The sequence below is a fragment of the Cotesia glomerata genome, linkage group LG4 (assembly GCF_020080835.1).
Source record: "Cotesia glomerata isolate CgM1 linkage group LG4, MPM_Cglom_v2.3, whole genome shotgun sequence".
Taxonomy (NCBI): Eukaryota; Metazoa; Arthropoda; class Insecta; order Hymenoptera; family Braconidae; genus Cotesia; species Cotesia glomerata.
Window position 1 is genome coordinate 4,181,327 of NC_058161.1, and position 25,499 is coordinate 4,206,825.

The 25,499-nt window shown below is 27.9% G+C and overlaps 1 protein-coding gene across 7 annotated transcripts in view; it reads right to left on the reverse strand.

Annotated features, from left to right (window-relative positions):
* Positions 1 to 25,499, reverse strand: part of LOC123263435 (kinesin-like protein KIF13A) — an 82,762-nt gene that overhangs the window by 54,573 nt on the left and 2,690 nt on the right. For all 7 annotated transcript variants that reach the window (XM_044726185.1, XM_044726182.1, XM_044726181.1 and 4 more), the window contains exon 3: positions 11,981 to 12,068. In XM_044726185.1, coding sequence (XP_044582120.1) covers positions 11,981 to 12,068 — 88 coding nt within the window. The remainder of the gene's footprint in view (positions 1 to 11,980; positions 12,069 to 25,499) is intronic.

Consider the following 25,499-nt stretch of genomic DNA (forward strand, 5'->3'; position numbering starts at 1 on the left):
TCTAGAGATAGAGCATTTTCGAATGCAGCCTAAATACTTATCATAATAAATTGACTATCGGTGAGAATGATATGAAATCTTAAAAAGGCACAAATTCAAGTCAAGACCTTTGCAATTACACTAAATTTCACTAAATAAAACCGATTTTATCATATGACTATTCTGGACACTGAATTTTTCTTATTATCTTAATAAGATAGATTTTTTCGGTAGATTAATAATCGAAACAAACTCGATTTCAAAAAAATCAAGATTTTTAGGTTTGAAAAGTCTTGAAAGACTTTTGATCAAAAATTCGAAGCTTCAACCACAAGTTTGTCCCACATAGAAAATAGAAAAATTAAAAAATAGTAAAACTTTGACAAGAAAAAAAGAAATTTATTTTTATAACTAGGCTAATGATATCTTTCATAATGTTTTGATTTCCGAAACTTTTTCTCGTCTTTCACTGACATCTTTGATATCGATGCTAGTTTGTCAGTGTCACTCATAAAAAGCTTTTGTTTTTGAGTGAAATAACTCTTCAAGCTTAACGTAAGCTCTCATTCGAAATCCACATTTATTTATAAACAATACACCCCAGCATTTGGGACAAGACAGATTACAAGTGACATAAGGCAAGAGTCCAACGGGAAATCATATTAAAAAAATGACTAACGGAAGTTGAGAAGAAGAAAAATAAGAACCGGGTATACAGAAGTTTAAAAAACTCTTTACTCAACTTTGCCAGCATCGAACTTATATTATTTTTGTATTTGGCATCTGTATCCGTAGCTGCGACATTTAGGGCGCTGTCATTGTTCATTACCACCCATGGTTCGAGATTCCAAGTAAGATTCTGTCTTGGGATCAAATTAATGAGAAGAGATAAAAGTCTCGAGTTCAGAATCAAATTTTGCTGATAATGAATGATTGCAAGGTATTGGCACTTACTTGCTAATGTGTGTTTTTCTGTAATAGGTGTATTACATTACGTATGTACTGATTGCAAGTACATTCGAGGAATAAAAGAATAAATTAAAGACGAAGATTACGTACTCGTTCCACGTAGTAACGACAAGTTTATTTGAATCTTATATTATATTCTTTCCTTACTTCCTGTCATTTCTATTGTTGATGACTTTTATTACGCCTTGAATGGTCCTAACACGTAAAGTCGCCACTAATTACATGATGTATTGCGTAAAATTGTAATAACAATTGGAAAAACATTCTGGTTTCTTTTTATTCAATGAATAGTGGGAAAATTTTGAAGGTCAATAATTTTTTAAAGTTTCAAGTTGAAATTTTAGGCTAAATACACTGATAGAAGGATTTATCAACTATTAATAATTTTATTTATTTAAAGATAATTATTTAATTTATTAAATTTTAATAAATATTTTTTAACATTCAATAAATATTTATTTGGGAGGAAAGTACTTTTATTAATAGTTAATAAGTATTTATTAGTAGTTAACAAATATTTATTAACAGTTAATAAATATTTTTTTGAGTGAATTTGTTTCGCTTGCATCGTCATATCATTAATTATATTACATTATAATAACGTTTATTGTAAAAAACCAAATTCTATCACAGTTCATAATTATCTTTTATACTTGTAAATATTAAAAACGTTAATTTATTTAGTTAATTGAATTATTATCATGTATTCCAGCTATAGTGTTATAAAAAGTGTCAAAAAAAATTGCTATTTTTGCTTTTTATTTTTAATAAATATTTTTTAACAGTTTACAAATATTCATTAACCATCAATAAATATTTATTAATAGTTAATAAATTTTACTTAATAAATTACTTATTAAATGTTAATAAATATTTGTTAACTGTTAACAAATATTTATTAACATTTAATAAATTGTATTTAATAGATAATTTATCCATTGTTAATTAATATTTATTAAATCCTGATGATGTTAAAAAATCATTCACTAACAGTTAATAAAGCTTATTAAATATATTTAATAAGCTTTAATAAGTTTATATATAAACTAATCATTCTATCAGTGTACATCAATGAAGGCGTGATTTTCATTATTTTGATCATTTTAAGGAGCTACCATTTTTAAACTTATTGACGAATTTCGCTCATGCAAGCTAATTGTCCAAGGAATCTATATACTAAATTTGGTTAATATCTGTTAAGAATTATCGATAGAATAACATTCATAAGTCGGTTGTACTACACATTGCCTGAAAATGGTTCAATTGCACTCTTAACTTTGATAAAATAACTAAAAATCGTCAAAATGTAAATGTTATATACGTCAAATTAAAGGTGATTTTATGAGCTATTACATGAATTTTTAAAAAATTAGCTATCTCTGTTCAACCAAAAGTTATACATTAATGAAATGACCAAAAACGTGATTTTGAAAATTTTAAATGGCGGCCATTTCTAAACTAATTGATCGATTTTGCTCAACTTCGAACTTGTTCAAGGTAATTACCCAAAGAATATGTGTATCGGGTTTCATCTAAATCCGTTGAGAATTGTAAACGCTATCGTGTTCACAAGCCGCGTTATATATACCTAAATATATAAACTTTTGAACCAATGCTAATTTTGAGCCTTACTCGACTAAATAAGAGATAAAATGACAAAATTTCGTGTGAATTTCGACACAAGGGTCAATGCAATAGATAAATTTCTACGAAATCTACCTAAAAGGTCCCTATCAATTTTAACGTACCTCGCATCTATCAGGCAGAATTTCAAGATTAATTAAGAGGAAAATTTTTAACTTCCCGCTAAGAAAATTGAAAATTTTCAAAAATCGGGAAGTTATTGTTTTCACCTCGTTTTTCGAAAATCGAGTTTTCATCAGATCTCGACGTTTTGAGGTCCTAGGAAGCTTTCCTGACTATTTCCGGGGTGATGTCACCGTGTCTGTATGTGTGTGTGTGTGTGTGTGTGTGTGTGTGTGTGTGTGTGTGTGTGTGTGTGTGTGTGTGTGTGTGTGTGTGTGTGTGTGTGTGTGTTTGTATGTATGTTTGTGTGTATGTATGTAAATCTCTCATAATTTTTGGACGGATCATCCGATTCGATTGAAATAAGCGGCGTTCTGAAGAGTTCCTTTGCCCCTAAAATTCTGATACTAATTTACGGAATTTGAGTCGATCAATTTTGAGAAATCTCAAAAATAAAATTTCCAAAAATTCGTTTTTTTGAAATATCTTTTAAATGGCTGAACCGATCAATTCCAAAAACTAATCAGCTCTTAACCTCAAAAAACCACGTCGATTGCCACTAGCCTGGTCAAAATCGGTTGATTTGTTCGTGAGATATCGTTGTCGAAAAAAATTGGAAAAAATGTTTTTTTTCAGAATTTCTATGAAATTTTTAGTCTGACCAGTTTACGCTTAAAGATTTTTCAAAGAATTCAAAAAACTGCGTTGAATGCCGTAAATCGCGAGAAAATCGGTTAATTCATTCAAAAGTTATTGTGGTTTAAAAATTCAAAAAATAGTGTTCTATAAAACTGCCATTAGCCTTTTGAGCTTCAAGAGCTCAAAAGCACAGAACAGCGATTTATTTGAGCTCGGAGAGCTCAAAATTACACAAAAATTATATTTTTGAGCTCGAAGAGCTTAAAAAATAAGTGAATTGTTCAGGACTTAGGTATGGAGGTAGCGGGAAGTTGCACACAGAAAAAAAAATTTCTTGACTGGAGAATAAAATTCTTGGCTCAAATAAATTTTCGGGTGCCCAAAGGAAGTAAAAATTTTTTCTTTAAATTTTATTTTTGGTGGAAGTAATTTTTCTTAATTCAAATTATCATAAATACTTGATACAATAAATTTTTATATTGGATCAAGATTTTTAGATACTTTAGGGAAGCAGCGCCACCTACTTCAGCTGAGAAAAAAATTTTCTCACCTTGAGAAAATTTTTCTCTTGAATATTTGATACCCATTTTAGATTATTTTAGCACGCAATTATACATATTGAATGAAAGAAAATGGTTCAATATTATTTGATCTTCCCATTTGACATGGTCGTCAATAAAAATATTAATGAAAATTTATTATCAAGACATTTAATTTTTGGAGCAAGAGAAAAATTTTCTCAAAACAGGAAAACTTTCTTGATTTGAATAAATTGACTTGGATCAAGATACGTATTTCTTGAAGCAAGAGAATTAATTTTGTTGGGATAAGTGAAATTTCTTATGTCAAAAAAAAAATTTTTTTTCGCCCAAGAAAATAATTAGCAAGAAATATATTTTCTTGGTTCAAGTGAACCATTCTTTCTGTGCAGGGATGGCCTTTAGGGTCAACCGTTTTCCTAATTTTTTTTAGAAGTAATAGTGTTAAATTTCTGGAAATTTCTGCATTGATTATGATTAAAAGTGAAGAAAACGAAGTAAATTTGGTAAGTAGGAGATGATGAAGTTACAAGATGAAAAAAATTCGACTAGGCGAAGAAATTAAGTAAATAGAGAGTAGAGTTCTGAGTAAATATGAGATATTTTATTCCGTTAAAAAAAACTAGGTAAAAAATTTCTAGGGAGGATTAAATTTATCTCGGGCCGGGACTTCGTCCTCGTAAGTTCAAGTTTCGGCCTCGACCCACCATACCAAGTACTGCTCCCTATTCACTTTTGAGTACTCACCCACACACAATACAGACCCTATTTCTGTCTGTTCTATTCTCTTTTCTACGACCACAATCCAACTCCTCCTTAGGTGCTTAAAAACTCCTGAGAAAGTACTATATCACGATATACACATTTAAGACCCGACGAAAAAGGACACTACGATAAGAGCATAAAAGAAAATGAGCTATAAAAGTCCAGCACGTGGGGTAGGAACCTCAAGTTAGAGAAATAAAAAAAAGTAAAATAAAACCCGGCGAGATAAATAATCCCAGAGGATAGTTTGTCAACTTTGGCTAATCGGTAATTGTCAATAACGATCTAAGAAAGAGTTTTTGCAATAAAGTTAATAAGTATTGCGATAATAAAGGACAATGGGAATCCCACTGAAATTTATTTCAGATGTGATATTTTTTGTTTGCTCAAATAAAGTTGAGCGTTATTAATGGGAAAGATAAAGAAAATTTGTCTAGAAGCTTATGCTCAGAGATTACTTGAACCAGATCGATAAAGTTGCGCGGCCAGTCGACAATTGTCGAGTCAGGTGATCGACACGTGTTTATATATATTTACGTAAGTGACATACTGACGCATTGGTATATATAATGGAAAATGATTAAAATCTTACGGAAGTTAGATAGGTGTGGTTACTTTATCGTTATCCAGGTTTTTAGGGCAAATTTATTGATCTCGCATTTGTATTACCTGCCTATATAGTCATAAAGATGTATAGATAACTTTATTAGTATTAGTACAGTAGAGATAAAAATAATAAACAAAATTAGTGTCGCTAAATATTAATGCTGCATTGATTTAGCATTTAACATATTTTGCATTTCAATACTTGCTTACGAAGTTAAGAAAAAACTTGCTTGAGTGCAAAGATGCTTCCTGTACTGGGTACAGTGAGTTGTCTAGTGCCGCGCAAAAGTCTTTGAAGAATTGTTTTGATTGAAGATAGCAAACTGATGTATAAAAGAATTTTATCTCGGTAATGATAAGGATGACTTAGAATGTGGTAGGTAATAAGGCAATAAAATAAGGTGTTTTTACTGCCTATTAGGGATATTTTTATCATTTTGTAGCTTTATATTCTTTTTATTGAAGGGCATACATTTCATACTTTATTAGCGAGTTCCAAAGTACTTTTTCAAAAATATTGGATGCGACTTTATTGTTTATGATTGTCCATATTTCTGAGTGAAATTGGTATTTATTATAAATACAATTCTTTTTTTCTCGGTGGATTATAATTATTGATTTAGGGTGATAAAAATAAAATTAAGGAAAAGGATGAATGAGATATTTTATGTGGTAAAATAGAAACTACACGAAACAAATTAGTGCTAAGGTTATTTAACTAAGTTTATTTGGACTTTGATGTCTATATAGAACTATTTAAAGATACTCTATTTATTTATTGTAAATCAATTTTTATAGAATTTATTTATTTATTTTTTTATAGAAATTTTATTTATTTATTGTAAATTAATTTTTATGAAATTTAATTTTTATAAATGATTGTGATGTATTTAAAAATTTAGATCTTCTGAGATTGTAAAATTTTAAGATCTAGAAAAAATTTTTGCATTAATAATTTTTATTTGTATATTGTTGGCATGTAAATGATGATTTGTTATTGATTTATAGACGCCTGATGAAGTTGAGATTATCAACGAAATGTTGGAGGAATTTGATACAATTTAGACATCAAATAAATCACGGATCTTAAATAACCTGAGCACTTATTTGTTTATTTATTGGCTGAGATCTGAACATTACCTTCATTATAGAAACTACACTGATAGAAGGATTTATTTTTATGAAAAAATATTTGTTAAAAGCTAACAAATTATTTATTAGAGACCACTTTTTAGTATTCAACAAGTATTTCTTAGTATTTAAAATGATTTGTTTGTATTTAATAAATCTGATATTCATTTATTAAATATTAATAAATCTTTTTAAATACTAAGTAATATTTATTAAGGATTAAAAAATGGTCTCTAACAAATGACTTATTAAATATTAACAAATATTTTTAATTATAAACAAGTCCTTCTATCAGTGTACTTAAAGAAAAATAGTTTCTTCAAAATTTCACTCTTGATTCGAGATAATCAGTTTGAATTAATTTAAGGAATTCATTCGCGAATTAAGAAAATAAATTATGGGTATTATGAGAAAAACTTTCCTTCTTAATAATTTTATCTATTCAACTAAAGAAACTTTTTTTAAAAAAAAGTAATTTATATTTTATCCAACAATTTTTGTCTTTTGTAAAATTCATTCAAAATGTTACCAAATTTCTTTAAGAATATTTTCTTCTGATTTTTTTCATTGTTTGTTTGAAGAAATTTTCTATTATTTTTTTTAAGTTACTCGAAAAGAAATTTCTTTGGTATTTTAAATAAAAAATTTATTCTTGAACCAAAAATATAAAATTCTTAACGAAAAATAAACTTGTTAGTTTTTAAAAAATTTTATGGCATTTTACAAAGATACATACTTTCGATTTTCAGATTTAGAATTTCTCTTTACTAAAGAAACAAGTTTAAAGACGAGAAATTCTTAAATTAAGACAACCGGTTTAGTTCAAAATAATCTTCTTGAATCATATAGTAATTCTAAATGCATGATACTATATTGCAAAATATTGAAAAAAAAATTAGGACAACGGTTGACCCTAAAGGCCATCCGTGCAACTTCCCACTCATTTTGTACTTAAGCGTTTAAAATTACACATTACGTTTTTGAGCTCTTCAAGCTCAAAATATAATTTTTGTGTCATTTTGAGCTCTTCGAGCTCAAAACTCTAATAGCAGTTTAATAAAACACAACTTTTTGAATTTTCAAACCGCATTAACTTTTGAATGAATAAACCGATTTTCACGCGGTTGGCAGCATTCAACGCAGTTTTTGAAGCCTCATGAAGAATCTTAGAGTATGAATTAATCGAACTAAGAATTTCGGAGTGATTCCGAAAAAACAATTTTTTCGGTTTTCTTTCGACAACGATAACTCACGAACGAATCAACCGATTTCGACCGGGCTGGCGGCGATCGACGTGGTTTTTTGATGTTAAGAGCTGATGAGTTTTTGAAATCGATCAGTAGAGCCGTTTAAAATTTATTGAAAAAAAACCACATTTCAAAAAATTTTTTTTGTAGTTTTTTTGAGATTTCTCAAAATCTACCGGTTTGAATCGGTTCAAAGTATATTCAAAATCTAAATTTGGCCAAGCCCTTTCAAATAGCGCCAACCGCAAAGAAATCGTTTTAGCCGTTCAAAAGTTATAAGAGGGTCACATACACACACACACACACACACATACTGACATACGGACATCATCGCGAAAACATTCGGGGAATCTTCCTAGGACCTCAAAACGTCAAGATATGATGAGAGCTCGATTTTCAAAAAACGGGGTAAATCCAATAACTTCCCGATTTTTGAAAATTTTCAATTTTCTTAACGGGAAGTTAAAAAAAGAAACCTGTACTTTTGATTCCTAAGAAGAAACAAATAGGCGCGCAGTAGCCCTATCGGATCCGGCCCTTGCTTACCAAAGCATTGGACCGGGTTCGAGTCCGGCGTACACCAATGAATATTTTCAATATTTAAGTGTATTATTCTGCTCAGCCCAAAAAATAAAACGAGTTCCAATCTCAAAAGTTTACCCCCTACCGTAGTCGCTCATGACCTTAGTAGTTTATGCGACTTTAAACAAATTAAAAACAAAAAAAAAGAAACAAATAAAAAGTTTTTGGACCAAAAAATGAAACTGCAAAAAAGCATAAATTATACATTTTTAGGGGCTCCCTAACTCTTGTATCAAACCGAAATATGCAAACTTAGTTTCCAAGTTTTGCAATCACAGATTTACTCTCGAGACGCTTAAATTCTTACAATAAAATATGAAAACAGGCTACAATCGTTTAATTAAAATAAACTTTTGGAATAAACTATACAAATTGAAAAAAGCGATGACGTAAATTTATAAATAAAACAAATCTCAGTGATTAATGAATCTCAAGGTTAGCCTTGCGATTGTTGGCAAATAATAAAATAATAATGCGTGAAGAATATTACATTGGTATGCATTTAATGATAATATTTTAATTCCAGTATTCATATGATACAAACGCGGAAAAATATGTGCAGTAACACGAAGAAAAAACGTAAAAAAGAAGCAACACTCAGTTAGCTCTCGTGTTGTAAAATGAGTCACAAAGAGTTCATACATTAATAATATATATTCTTTTGAACGCGATGAGAGAAAAGAGGGGTTGAAGGCCGAGGAAGGCAATAAAGTCAAGAGCATGGCATACATATGCCGGGTAGGCTATATATACATGCTCTTTTCGCGATACGAGACTTTTGATATTTTTTTGCTTTTTAAATAATTTAATTTATCACAGAATTATTTCAACTGTTTTTAATCTTTAAGGCAAAATGATAAAATGATCCGTCCCACCCCACAGCCATCACTGGCACGCTCGGGGGTATATTTCACGTCATAACGTATCACCAGGCTTGACGTTAAATTGAATTGGACATGATACAAAAAATATAAGAATCATCCACGAGGATTTTATCGGGTCTACCTCCTCTACTTGTGTCTCGAGCACATAATACGAATACTTTACCAAGAATAGGGATCGCGAGCGTAAAGCCCTGTAGATGTATCAAGGTGTAGGATTATGTCGATACAGACGAGCATGATCGATTGACACGAACTAGACTCTCCACTAGGCAGTGTGTTCTCCTATTTCAGAGAGTGGAGCACGCTGGATAGGGATAGGAATAGCGAGACACTCAGAAGTCGAGAATTATCGGTAGGGTTAGGTCGTCGTTGCGTCACAGAATACTAGTGTGGAGAATATAAACGATCGATATTATATAGGTATAACTATATCGTCATACATGCTTCAGTATATATGGAACTACATACATAATGCCTACATCCATCCATACATAAATATATACCATTCATCGTTTACGTCGAGGCTACTTACTTATTATAATTGATATTTATTGATTGAATTCTCTGATTTTCGATAAAATGCCACCAGGTTATTTTTCACCGCAAAAAATCTGAGTTAAATACTTAAATGTCACTGATTGTTTGAAAAATATATCTAAAATTTATGCAAACTTTATAATTTATGATATTTTAGATTTAAAAACAATTTTTTGTTTTAAAAATCATTACTATAACTCTAAAAAAGTTGTTTTCTATCAACTATATTCACAAACTGACTATTTAAATTTGAATTACGCGCGCTTATCGACGCGCCATCTATGTACGTCATTTTCCGTAGTGCCAATATTTAACCATAATTATCATTGATATTTGCTGATTAAACTCTCAGATTTTTGATAAAATGCAAGCAGATTATTTTACACCGCAAAAAATTTGCATAGAATGATTTTTAAATTTTACTTTAGATTTTTGAGTCATTATTGGAGAAATATAATAAAAGTTATGCAAAATTTATTAACTACATTCAAAAAATATTTTTTTGAATCAAAAATAGTGATTATAACTTTAAACAAGTTGTTTTCTCCACAATATTCATTAAGTAAGTATTTCAATTTAAAATACGCGCGCTTATCGACGCGCCATCTGTGTACGTCATTTTCCGTATTGCCAACCATTTAAAGAAAAGAAGAAATGAAAATATTTTGTTTTAACACTTGTTTCTTGACCAATTATTTTAAATTGATATCAATTATTGAAAATTTAAAACTTAAATCAAAATTATTTAATCAATTTGAAAATAAGTGAATAAAAAAATTTTTGCTTCAATTTTTCACCTTATTTTACCACATCCGAACTTTGAAGTATATTTCACTCAAGAGAGATTGAATAAATAAAAAATCCTTCAACTTTTTCAGTACAACTATAAATCAATCAGTTCTAGGCATTTGTTATCCTCAGAATTATTTAATAAAAATGTAGAACAGATGCGACATTTTAGGTCATATCACTGTCGCAGGTTATTGCAATAACGATGATGATCGAGTGGATATGGTATCAGAAACTCAGGGACAATATCCCATTGAATTCAGTTCTCTTGAGCCTCAATCAAGAGTTCGGTATAAAAATACACATACGATGATATCGGATAATAATTGAACGAATGTATCCTTATATATATATGTAGTTTCATTTTCAGTCCGTCCGTTATTGCGGAGCTTTTGTGTATGACAAAAATAAAAAAATTTATCCTATATCTCCTATCGTGTATTATCCAGTAAGTAATCTATTCATTGGATTTTCATTCAATCCTCCTTTTGATCGGCACGTTCACCTATCGGGGACGCATTATTGTCACGAGATGCAAAAGCTACTCTGCAGAAATAAAACACATGTGTGATATGTGACGTGATAAATTAAATTAATATAAATGATACAGTAAATACCGAAGGCTATCGATTTAGTAACACCAGTAGTTTTTTCCTCAGGATATATTACTGTACTCATTTTCCTGGCGGGTAAATCCTATAAATTTTTTCTTGGGCTTCTGCATAGCAGGCTTTTATGGTAATAGAAAGATCTATTTCATAAAGGTCGGAAAAAAAACGGGAGAATTGTAGACGTAGGTATTGTCATTATAACGATACTCAGTTACCGTGAAAAAAATCTATCTAAATTATTATAAAAAGCGTATATTTATATTCCTGTAAATAATAATAAAAGTGAATTCTAAGCTACGTATTTTATGACCTTGTAAAACTTGGGTTTATATATATTTTCTCTTTTTTCGAATAAACTTTATAACAATCACTTTTTGTGAACTACTTTCAACTTTTAAACATTCAACTTCTTCTCAAGAACAATGCCGGTATAATAGATTTATATACTTTTAACGTAATTAGTTAATAATTAATTAAATTTAATTAAGAAGTTATAAGTAAGATTTTTGATAAATCTGCTTTTTCTTAATCTTATTTTTGTAAAATAGAAATCTTTAATTTTAATTAGACAAGTATTTTCTTAAGTTCTACGCATACTTGTTAAGCCAAATTGTTGCAAACGTTAAAACGCATTTTTTTAAAACTATCTTTTTAGAATCAGTGAGCAAGATTAATCAAAAACTTATCATCCGATCAGTCTCGAATTTTTACACAACTTTATTAACTATATTTTCCAGTAATTTATCTAAAGTTTAATAATTCTGATTAATATTTGATTTTTTATGAGCAATTTAAAGCTAAATTTTCTTTCAAAAATCACAAATTTTTTTAATATATCTTATATTATAGAATTTTTTAATTTCAAATTTTTTTTTTTTGGGCAAAAAATCAGTTTTTTTCAGCCATCTGAGTGCATATAACTTCTTAATAAAATTACTATAAATAACCACACTCACCTTTCAATCTTATCCATACTCGTAGGATGTTGTAGAATAGTTTGCTGCCCGGTCATTTCGACGACACATTGTGTACCGAGCTCCAATTCTGAAACAAATAAAACCACAATTAAATACAGATTCATCATCTGAACTGGTATGTTGGATATTTTAGGAAGAAAACAATGTTTGTAGAAGATAACCTGACTGGAGACGGGAACGGATTAATGGATGCAATTAGCATGAAATCAATTACTCAACAAAGGACACTATGTCATAGGTATTTTGTGACTGAATATATGTGTATGAAAATGGCGGACTAGAGGCCATTCTTGTATATTGGATACTGGATACTGGAACTATGAGACAGATTAAACTATTAATATTCTATTCAAAGTGTAACGAAGGCACGTGTAGACGCGTAATCATATCAAGTGCTCCTGGCATGACAAATAGACCTTAATGTTGTTTAAACACGGTCAACTCTTGTACTGTTTTAGGATCGATGATAATTACAATATAGAAAGTTAATTACCGATTGCGACATCTATTTTCACGCTATCAACTCTCACTCAATGTTATAACTTGTGGATTAATGACCAATCAGTAATTAGAGTCAAAATTTTACGAAATTCTTTTGCTAATCTTGGTTAAGGTTTGTTTATTATTTTTTATATAAAGATAATATGAATTTAGAATTGAAACTAAGGGAGAGTAATTGTATAGAAAAATATAATTTTATAAAGCTACTTTTTGAAATCATATAAAAGCGCATAATTATCATTTCAACGCGTGAACTTTTTATGATTCGTTGGATGATTAATTTCCGACGAAAAATTTTTTTTTATCTGCTTAAGCAAAATATTAATCTAAGGTAAAGTACCCAGTACTTGAACACTTGTAAAAATGGGACCAGTAGTTGAACAGACTTTTCGAATTGTTATAATACAAAATCCGTAAATTTATTATGAGTAATATGCGCATATTATAATTATTAAATGATACAGTAATTGATTTCTGTAAGTTTTTTCAATTATAAATCAAAACAATTATATTTTTATTAACTTGAAAGTTGACATGTCGAGAATCGTCGATAGATGCTATTTTTTTCATGAAAAAGGTACTAAATCGTAAACCGAACAATCAGTCAAAAAAACGGTATATCATCATTTTAAGTAAAAAAAATTGTACCATCTAATGAAACAGTCTTTTCTGAATAACATATATTTTTTGCAAAGACATAAAATATAATTTTTATATTAAATTTTAGCGTTCAACTATACCTCCAAATTTTTAAAGTGGTACCCAGAACTTGAACAGGCTGAGGCCGTATAAATTTAGCAGCAGTATAACCTCTAATAGGTTTATAGACTAGTGATCAGAATTGTGATTTGTATTAATTACTGCAATTTAAATAAGTTTTATGACTAATAATTAGTGTAATTAAAAATTATTGAACGTTTTGAATGGAGTTTTTTTGATTTATGATTGAAAATTTGCTTTGTCATTCATAAAAAATGTAATTAAAAAATTAAATAAAAATATTTATCATTTTTAAAAGAACATATTAAATATTCACAGTATTATATTTAATATTATTCAATAATATTTTATATTTCTTTTGATATTTCAATAAAACGTTGAAAATTTTTGGTGCGCCTATTGCCATATATTTTATTAGTTCAACTACTGCTCCCAGAGTGTTCAACTACTACGGCTTGTCAGAATTGATTGTTCAACTACTACTCCTTTCATAGTCTTTTTTAAAAACTTTGTCAAAATATAAATAACCAATTATCTTTGTTATTTTGCGCTTCAATCAATTTAAAATTGTTTACATTTTCATGAAAATCACTAATTTGAACTAATAATTACATCTTTATATATTAAAAGTAGAGTCAAATATGTTTTACTTTGAAATCTGTTCAACTACTGGGTATTTTACCTTATCTAGAGAGAAAAAAATTAGCTTTTAATTTCGATATGAAATGCTTAATATTTGAACTTGGCTCTTTTTTTTTATTAATGCATGTAAATGACTTTTTTTTTTTTAATTTCTAATTCTGAGCCGCTTTTCATATTAGTGCAGTTGCATTTAGATTTTGTATTTTTTGTAAATAAAGTTTTTAATTGTTTATTTTTTTAATGCAAAAACGTGAAAATTTCTGAAGAAAATTGCTATATTATTAAAAAAAAAGTTCTTTAATCCAAATCGTTATACATAATAATCCGATATAATAATACGTCTTGATTAGAGCATCCGACATATAATCGGGAGGTCAGGGTTCGATTCTCGGCTTGGTTCCAAGCCTCAAATTTTTTAAAGATAATCTTTGATTCCAATAAATAAAAGCTTTTTTAATTATTTATCATTATCATAATTGTTATACTATAAATATTATATCATAATATAAAATAGTTTAATTTACTTAGAAAAATGAACAAATAGCATTTTCGTGAATATTTAATCAAAAAAAGTTTTCAAATTAAATTTTGTGCATTGATGATGCTTTATACTTAATTTCTTAGTAATAAAATTCACTCGAAAATAGTAAATTCGTATAAATACAAAGAGTACTAATATACTTGTATAAAGTTTAAACAATCGCGCCTACTTAATGATTTACTCAAACACTTTCATTTGTCTGCCTCTGGCTAATTCAATAGCGTTGAGATTTTCAATTATCTGCAACAAGACTAATCTGCATTTTTATATACGTGCTTAGTTGGTGTAATAGATTTTGAAATAGTATACAGTAGAGATAAAAGAAAAGGAGGTGATATACGGCGAGAAAGGATCTGACAACAATAGACTCGCTTTAGATCTGTGTATTGTGTAGAATTCGCTATCTCTAATGTTAAAATGATTTCGAGAAAAAATTCAAAGTAGCTTATACTATTTCTGCGCGATAGCGATAACGTTAATCTTATTTAGTCACAACAAAAAACAAAATTGAAGATATGAATATTAATATGAAATATGAGTAGGAGCGCTAACATGAATACCATCAAAGTAATGAGAATTTTGGGGATATTTGATACGGGGGAAAAATTTTGATAGAAGAATATAAATTTTAATTTAAAATATTGCGCATAACTTCACCGCAAATGCTTCGAATTTTTCCACAAGAATTTAACAAAGCAACGTTGTAAGCAAAGCGTTGTAAAATCATTTGCAATATTACAAAGAACGTTTTGATCAACATAACTGGAGCATTAGATTGATTTACTTTGATATCCTCGTAAAAAATATAATTGAATTTTAAAATTTACCAGTATCATATCAGTTAATCTCCTCTTACACGTCGTTATAAAATTCGAAAACTCATTATGCTGACGTTATTCATGTTGCGATAGCTTTTACTTTGGATTATCTGGAATAGAGTAGACCGCGATTGGCCCCAGTCGGGATTCGATCTCGGTCCTCCGTGTATAGAACATTACCGTCACCACCACAATTACCTATTGCGTCTGTATGAATGGCATGCTATTGGAAATTGCAATTCGAATAGACGTTTAATTAAAATCAATTGGGTAATATAATTTCGGTCTTTTTATACCAATAATATGTTATCAGAAAGATTAAAAATACATGGAAAAAAATTGTTTATTCAAAATTTATACACGGTAAAAAGTAAACTGTAATGAATAATAGTCGATTTATAATAAATAATGATCAACTGTTAAAAATTACCATTTCAAACAGTAAAATCGTAATTTTATTATTCACTTTATAATATTTATCATTTAAATGCTACAATTTATTATTTAGGTGGAAGAAAATACTATTTCAAACAGTAATATTCGTCATGTGAATGTCGAAAATGTTAAAGTATGATAATTAAGAATTTTGATTTTGATATTTATCATTTCGTATCTAAAAAATGATCGCATGATATGTAAGTAAATAGATTCTCTTGAATTAAGAAAATATATCTTGACTCAAGAATTTTTCCTCTTGGCTCAAGAAATTCATTTTCTTCCAATTGGTGTTCTTGGTTCAAGATTTTTGCTCTTGAGTCAAGTTAAAATTTCTATCAGTGTAAAAAAAATAAAGTACAGAATAAAAGTTATTTCCAAGTCTCAATATTTTAATTACACAGAAAGAATGGTTCACTTGAACCAAGAAAATATTTTTCTTGCTAATTATTTTCTTGGGCGAAAAAAAAATTTTTTTTTGATACAAGAAATTTCATTTAACCCAACAAAATTAATTCTCTTGCTTCAATAAATACGTATCTTGATCCAAGACAATTTATTTAAATCAAGAAAATTTTCTTGTTTTGAGAAAATTTTTCTCTTCCTCCAAAAAATTAAATGTCTTGATAATAAATTTTCATGAACATTTTTATTGACGAACATGTCAAATGGGAAGATCAAATAATATTGAACCATATTCTTTCATTCAATATGTATAATTGCGTGCTAAAATAATCTAAAATGGGTATCAAATATTCAAGAGAAAAATTTTCTCAAGGTGAGAAAATTTTTTTCTCAGCTGAAGTAGGTGGCGCTGCTTCCCTAAAGTATCTAAAAATCTTGATCCAATATAAAAATTTATTGTATCAAGTATCTATGATAATTTGAATTAACAAAAAATGACTTCCACCAAGAATAGAATTTCAAGAAAAATTTTTACTTCGGCCAAGACAACTTCGGTCTTCCTTCGGACACCCGAAAATTTACTTGAGCCAAGAATTTTATTCTCCAGTCAAGAATTTTTTTTTCTGTGTATAAAAAATAATTATAAGCTACTCTGCATCAGGAAACAATTAAAAGTATTAACAAAAAGAATCTCAGGATAATCCAAGCGTTCTTACAACGAAAGATTTAATATTCTCCTTATTAAAACTGAATTTCATCAGCACCGCGCATTTATATTAATACTTATGTAAATTTTTTAATAACTATTACTGCTATAAAATCCAAAGACTATACAACTACACACTTTCTTTTTCTATTTTTCCTCTGTTCCTTAAATAGAACCTAGCGCATTGAAACTTTTTTAAAAGTGAGAATAAAAGGGAAGTGATGTGAATTAAAAAAAATAATCTCAGAGATGTGGAACATTAACTTGATTTTTTGTAGCAACCCAACTAAAGTTAAATCAGGTAAAAAAAAAAAAAAAAAGCCGGATCCTTTTTTTGCTCAGTAACCGAAACCTCCCTCGAGAGAGCCCCCCAGGTGGTTGTTATTCTGGCTCACACACTAGTGGTCAGTGCACTGTAGCTTTTACTCTGCATAGCATAGTGTGTAGTACTATATAATACTGACCAGCAGAAATTCCAAAGCAAATCGGACCTTAGTAAATAATTTATGATTTATGCATGATGCACATTGCCGTAGTAGCATACATCACATCGGATAGCACTATTTATGTTGTAGTCATAGTTATAGTTGTACTATTTTATAGAGAAGATTTAGAGCAGATAAGAATAGTTAATACAACTGTAACTACATATAAGCAGTAAGAAATAAATACAAGTACGGCTAAAACACAACACGTGTTAGCAATATGTATATATTAAAGTTAAAGAGCGTTCATATGACTAAAATTAAAAGCCCATTCAAGAACAGCTGCTGATAAACTCATACTCAATGTCGCTTAGTTGAGCCTTAGAGATGTCAGTTTATGTGTGCTATATTGTGTTATATGTTATAAGTTATAAGTTATATGTTATATATGCATTTTCCCGGAACTTATACTATTCGTACTGTCAGTCTGACGCATACTACGCCTTCACGTGTCTATGACTCACATTCACAATTCATTTCTTCAAATATTGTTAGCGTGATACAGAGTTCTTTATCGAAAGACACCAGATCATTGACGTGCTTGAGTAATTAATTTTTGAAATTGCATCTTACACGTAGCGGTATAGAGAGATGATGTTAGGTATGAAATCTTTGGCCCACTCGAGTGGTATGGAAGATTTCATACCAACCTTTACCATCTCTCTATACCTCTACGTGTAAAAGATACAATTTCGAAAATTAATTACTCAAAAACGGTGCGGTCAATTGATCTGAAATTTTGGTAGTGAATTATTAATATATTTATCTTTCAATAAAAAAAATTTCATAATTTTCTGTTGAAATGCCTATCACGCTACAACTACCTTAATCTTTACTTATATTTTGTGAGATCAATTGCAAAATTGGAATATTTGTATGCCGTAAAATATTTTTTTATCAATAATGTAGAGTAGAAGTACGTTTTTAGTAAGTCACCTTAGCACCGTTTTTCGCCAGTTAACATTTGAATTAATTTATAAAAAATTATAATATTATAACGATATTTTTGTTGAATTTTAAAAAATTTATATTAAAACAAATTGAGTTTGTAATGGTTTATTAATATAAATTCATTTCTATCGTTTAAATAATAATTATTCGAAATAATTATTTGAACAATAAATGGCCATAAACGGTATAGTGGCCACAAACGGTACTTCTACCCTACGTAAAAAAAAAATTTCTAGAATAAATTGTTTTGATTCAAAAAATTATTTTTACAAATTTGTTTTTGGAATAAAATTTTATTTTTATCTAAACGCGCAAAAATTTATGTTAAAATATTTAAATAAGGCAATTTGATGTAAGAAAATTTTTTAATTTTATTTTTTAAAAAGTAACTTTTTAGATCCTTAAATTTTTAAAGTAAGAAATTGAAATTCTTCTTTAAATTTCTTCTTTAAATTTGAATAGGAGGTATTATTCTTATAACTTCGATAGAAGAATCATCGTCTTAAGGTAGTTTTGTCGATACTTCAAGAGTCAAATGTCAAACAGAAAGTCTCCTTTGATTTACGTACATGGTAAAAGAAAAAAAATTACATTTTATACTGTAACATTTCGCTTAAAAAAAGAAAAAAAAATGAAAAATTGCAGTTTCACTTATGCAAAGTTTTTTATAGTTTTAAAAGATAATTTTTTATAGTTTTTTTATGCTCTGAATTTGTTATTACACTGATAGAAGGATTTATTTGTATTAAAAAAATATTTGTTAATAGTTAACAAATCATTTATTAGAGACCATTTTTTAGTATCAAACAAATATTTCTTAGTATTTAAAATGATTTGTTTGTATTTAATAAATCAGATGTTCATTTATTAAATATTAATAAATCTTTTTAAATACTAAGAAATATTTGTTAAGGACTAAAAAGTGGTCTCTAATAAATGATTTGTTAAATATTAACAAATATTTTTAACTATAAACAAATCCTTCTATCAGTGTATAATTATGGAAAATGTTCAGCATTATTTTTTCTCAATTTTTAAAAAAATCTCAAGGATATTTTTTCTAAAATAAAATATAGACTGTAAATTTTCAGTTTATTGTGGAATGCAAAAATTTTAATATTTTTTTACTGATTCCCCGCAGTTCCTCAAAAATTCAGTGAGAATATTAATTTACCATACTAATATATCAAATTTCATTAAATTACCGAGTAACTTTACAACCTTGCATGAAATAAATTTTTTAATTAAAAAAAAAAAAAAAAACTAATTTCAACTTCATTGAACTTAATGAAAATTTGAAAAATTTCTCTGTCTAAATATAAAATTATCTATTTTCGTCTTTTCTCAGTGAGTGTATTTTTAAAAATTTTCGAAATCTTTTCCAGCTACTTTTATACTCGTCTGTTTATCATTCCCAAGATCATTTAAAGAATGTTTGAAACTAGTTAAGCCTCATTTAAAGAATGTGTGATGTTTTCACTGTCGTAACTTTTTTTTTATCTAATTGATCTAATGTATAAAGTAATATATATAATCATACATCTAAATAGATAGATAAAATTAAATAAATAAATTTACAAATTAATTAAAAAAAAAATAAACAAATAATAATAATAATGAATAAATAAAAATTAAATTTAATAAAAACTCCGAAAGAAAAATTTCTAATCCCTTATTAAAAAATTGACGTTGCATTATAATTGTTATTTTTCTTCGCTTCTAATTGAACCATTAAATAAAATTATATCTTACATTTGATACAATAATAACTTATTAATAAAACTAATTTTCTATTTGAAAATTTCAAGTTTAAAAAATAGAATTTCGCTCAATGGCTACAAAGAAATTATTTATTTAAATAAATTAAAAGTGTCGGAAAAAAAGAATGAATTTATTATCAAAAGTTATGAATATAAAGAAATTTATTAAATAAATATTGAACTAAACATACGTTAACTTTCTGAATAAAAAAAAAAACAATTAAATTCCATGCAAATATTAACTTGAAAACGAATAAACTCACGATTCACTTTATTATATTCAATACCTGCAATTATCGCATGCGCACTTATCATTCAAATTGTACGCATTTAATTATAAAACCTCTCGGCTATTCAACAAAAAGAATTCTTTTGAAAGAAGAATGTCAAATAAAATTTCTATTATAATTAAAAATTACAAATAAATTTTTTATTTAAAAATTCCAATAAAATTAAACTCATTAAAGTTTACAATTTATAATAAAAAAGTGGAAAATCGATAATTAAAACAGATAATTTCAAGTCCTTAAAAAATAAAACGCTAGGACGTTCAATTATAAATCAATTAATTTATTATTCATAATTATCGCGGCAGTTTCCAAGGTCGTGAAGCTCTATGTATACGAATATAAACTGATACAATAACGATAACTTTAATCGATTTTATTAATTGACATTCTCTCGATAAATTTTCTCGATAAAGCGGAGGACCCTCGTCTTAATCTGCATAAATTTATAAATTTTACGTTAAATAACTTAGAGTATTATTTAGAGGAACAAATAATGATGCGGATAATTAAAATGCAGGAAAACAAACAAGAATTTAGAATGGAGAAGCAACTTCAGTGTTAATTTAGTTGCTGTTGCTGGTAAACATAACATAACCTAACGTAAAACGTAGCAGTATTAGTTTTAGTAACAGTAACAGTAGCAGAAGCAGTAGTATAGCTTTCTCTACAACGAGTTGAGTCTAGAGCCCCTTTTCCCGGATCGATAAAAGACCCAGCATAGCACAGCTAGCACACCGAGTTTAACGCGTATCTCCTCTCTCGTCTCTATTCGTGGGCGTGAAAAACTAAGTTGTATGCGCGACATGACGACCAATTTATTATAAAATTTTACCATATTCATAAATATAATTATAACTATTCTTCTTTGGGTTATTCAGAGCCATAACCCACAAAGCAGACTCTTTTATTATTTCCAAAATGACAAAAGTTTTGTCATTATTAACGAAAATAAATTTTATAATTATTTCTTCTTTCTTACTATACTGTCTGACGTTTTCCAGAGCATATTTATTCTCTGCAGAAACTCAGACTCAGACTCATGAAAGCAATTTTAATTAATTTGCTAAATTTGCTCAGTTGATACAATGAAGAAAAGTCGAGTTTATTTATAAATTTGCTTCATATTACTTGACCTGGGAGGTATAATCTGAGATTCTATACACTTATTGCCGAGAGGATGTCAAGCATGACAAGAAAGTTCATTCATGATTACTATAGGTTTAATGGCTTTTTTAAATTATTAATACTAACGGTATAACATAGAAAACATATATTTGTGCCGGAAGATAGTGTTTACTGGGTAATTGATGAGTGAGAAGACAACTATAATCTCCGGCATAATTATATCTTTGTTATTATCGAGGTTTCTTCGGTTTATTTTGATAAAACCAGTAATTATTGATTTTTAACTCCATTTAGATCGCTAATTAAATGTTATTGATTATTAATTATTATCTGTTGCAAAAAAAAGTTCAACTAGAGCGCCTGAAAATTTTTTTATCACCCTTTTTGCAAACTTTCTGCTATAAAAATTAATAATATTCCAAAAATCGTGTGTGTGTATGTAAACCTACTAGAACTTTTGAACAGCTTGATTAATTTGAACCAAACTTAGATTTTAAATACTATTAAAAAATGTTTTTTTGAAATAACTTTCAGATTTAATGATCAATTATAAAATTTTATCAGTTCTTAAAAATAAAAATCGACATCGATTGATGAAAAATTAAAAATAAAAGTGTTTTCTTCAAATAAGGTAGAAGTACCAGTTTTAGCCATTTTAGTACCATTTTTGGCCACTTGATATTTTAGTGAATTTGTAAAAAATTTAACTATTCAAGTAGAATTTTTATAGAATGAATTAGTATATTTATACGAATTGAATTCATAAAGTCTAGCGCTTATAGAGATATTATACAATAATTTGAAAATAAAGTGGCCACAAACGGTACTTCTACCTTACCTTTAGAATTTCTTTTTGGATCTTTTTTCATTTAATAGATCAATTGAGGAGTTGAGTTTTAAAAGGGTATCTTTTCATTTTTGATTAATCGAGACAAAAAACTGGTTATCTTCAATTATAAATATTTTTATGGAACTTTTTTAGTTTAGCTATAAAGTGTTATCGGTTATGAAGCTACAATTTGATTTTTATTTAGAAATCTTAATAATTCTCGAAGTAATTAATAGGGTAGAAGTACCGTTTTTGGCCACCTTAGCACCGTTTTTGGTCAATTAACATTTAAATTAATTTATAAAAAATTATAATATTATAACCATATCGCGACCCAAATGCCAAAAGGGCGTATGATTTTTTTTTCTTTTTTGCTAATCGCTTTATTAACACTTTTTAACCCTAAAATTAAAAAAAAAATAAATATCCGAAATCAAAAGGGTATTAAATTTTATTTTAAAGTTAAATTTTATATTTCAGAGCAAAATTGAAAGTTTTTTTGTACGCCCTTTTGGCTTAAGGTTAAACATTTCTAAAGCCAAAAGGGCGTATGTTTTGAGATATGCCTTTTTGGCATTAGTACATTGAAAAATTTTTTTAAAAAAATCTTTTCGTTTTGAGCAGTTCTAAGTTAAATGGCGAAAAAAAAATTTTTTATACGCCCTTTTGGCATAAAACCCTATCTAGCTGCTTTTTGTTCAGTTTTAAAAAATTTATATTGAAACAAATTGAGTTTGTAATGGTTTATTAATATAAATTCATTTTTATCGTTTATTTGAACAATAAATGGTCATAAACGGAACCTCTACCCTATTTAAAAGTTCAAAAAACTGCTCTTTTAAAATATGAAAAGAAACCTTTTTAAAAAACAGCTCCTCAATTGTTAGTGCATTTGAAACTAACGAGAATTTTCAAGAATGGCTTGTAAACCATTTTACTAATTTTTTTTTAATCTCATGAACCACATTAATTAAATCAACTCTTAAAATATTCAGAATTCTTGATTAATTAATATTTACAACAAATTTTTTATGAGTGAAGGTTATATTTTCAATAATATAATCAATTTAAAAATAATCGGTCAAGTATCAAGCGTTAAAACAATGAATTTTCATTTCTTCATCTGTTTTTAATGTTGGCAATACGGGAAATGACGTACATAGATGGCGCGTGAATAACGCGCGAAATTTAAATTACATTCAATTCTTTTTGTATGTTTTGCCATTTGAAGATGATAATTATTTTTTATATTTGTTTTATTCTCGCAATAGTTTTATCCGTTGTTTAGACAGCTAAATTTATTACCTCTGTGCACGATATAAAAAATAATTGGTTGATGAATTTACGAAGAAAAGTGAGAAAACTGAATTAATTTGTTCGTTCTCACTGGTATGAATAAATCAAATAAAACTCCGTGTCGCATCGTTTAACGATAGAAGTGTTTTAATTGCACGTTCTCTACAATCCAGGACACTCAATGTTCATATATATATTTATATATCTATAGTAACATACACGGCAAGTTATGCACTCATCATCTTCGGTCACGCGTACTCGAGGAAGCGTGCTGGCCACACACGTACAATCTATAATACTCCAGAACAATATATAACGCTAGTGCAATTGGCCAATGACTTTAGAAATGGAAATTAATTAATGTAAACGGAAAATTAACTTGCTATTTCCTAGAAAGAAAAAGTAACTTGTTAATGTCGGAGTAATAACTTAAAAATTAATGGAATTTAAGAGTTGGCGAAACGTGGTTATATGAGTTTGATTTATATTAATACTTCGTCCGAGTTTCTAATATTAAGAATTATTCAATAGTACAATTTATAAAATTATTTCACCGTTTAACTTTCAGATAATTATATTTTTTAAATTTTTGAACGGTCAAATTGATCAAAATCACAAAAGTAATTAAATAAATCATTAAATATCGTATATTGAATTTCAGGCTTGAAATCTGAGCGTTTAGAATTCAATAAATCAGCAAACAGTAAAACGACAAGTGAATTATAAAATTTTAGTACCAGAGGATCGATAATAAATTTTATTATCAACTCACGGTTGAAAATAATTTATTTAAAAACCGGCGCTTTATATTTCAGTGATAAAACAAAAATGAGAATTCAAAATCAAAAATTCACACAGAAAAAAAGAGCCAAAAAAATATTTTTCTTCCTAATTATTAACTTGAGCGAAAAAAAAATTTTTTTTGACACAAGAAATTTTACTTATTCTAACAAAATTAATTTTCTTGCTTTGATATACGTATCTTGATCCAAGGAAATTTATTTAAGTCAAGAATATCTTGTTTTTTTGAGAAAATTTAGCCGCTTGCTCGAAAAAATTTAGTTCTTGATAGAAGTAAATTTTCTTGTCTTGAGAAAATTTCTCTCTTGCTCCAAAAAATTAAATATAAAGATAGAAGTAAATTTTCATTAATATTTTTATTGATTAACATGTCAAATGGGAAGATCAGATAATATTTCATCATTTTTTTTCATTCAATATGTATAATTGCACGCTAAAATAATATAAAATGGGTATCAAATATTCAAGAGAAAAATTTTCTCAAGGTAAGAAAATTTTTTTCTCAGCTGAAGTAGGTAGCGCTGCTTGTAAAGTATCTAAAAATCTTGATCAAATACAAAAATTTATTTTATCAAGTATTTATGATAATTTGAATCAAGAAAAAATTACTCCCACCAAGAATAGAATTTCAAGAAAAATTTTTACATCGGCCAATACAACTTCAGTTTTCCTTCAGACACCCTAAAATTTTCTTGACCCAACATTTTTGTTCTCCAGTCAAGAAATTTTTCTTTCTGTGCAGTTTAAATAATTTTTACCCAAAAAATTAAATAAATTTATATCTTTTATCTCAGCTAATAGTTTTACTAGCATACTCTATAGACATACATCTAAGATTATTTTTTCACAAGCTGTCAGCGAGAATGATGTAGTAACACGAGCCTCATACTCTCTGCAGAGAAACTCTACTAAATATAAATACAAAATGTACATTATTTTATTGGTAGAAAACTTAAAAGATGGAAATAAAAATAAAAATAATGCTTTATTTTTATCCGCTTTAATAACTAAGAAACTTTCTTCGCTCTTACGATGATTCATTAAGTATTTTTTAGACTTACAATTTCGAGCTCACGCAAATTCTAAATAAATTAACCGATAATTATAATTTATTCTTTCAAGAGCCAACATTTGCACAATACTATACAATTTATTCGTTTCAATAATTCTTCTGACTTTAACGAACTAGATAA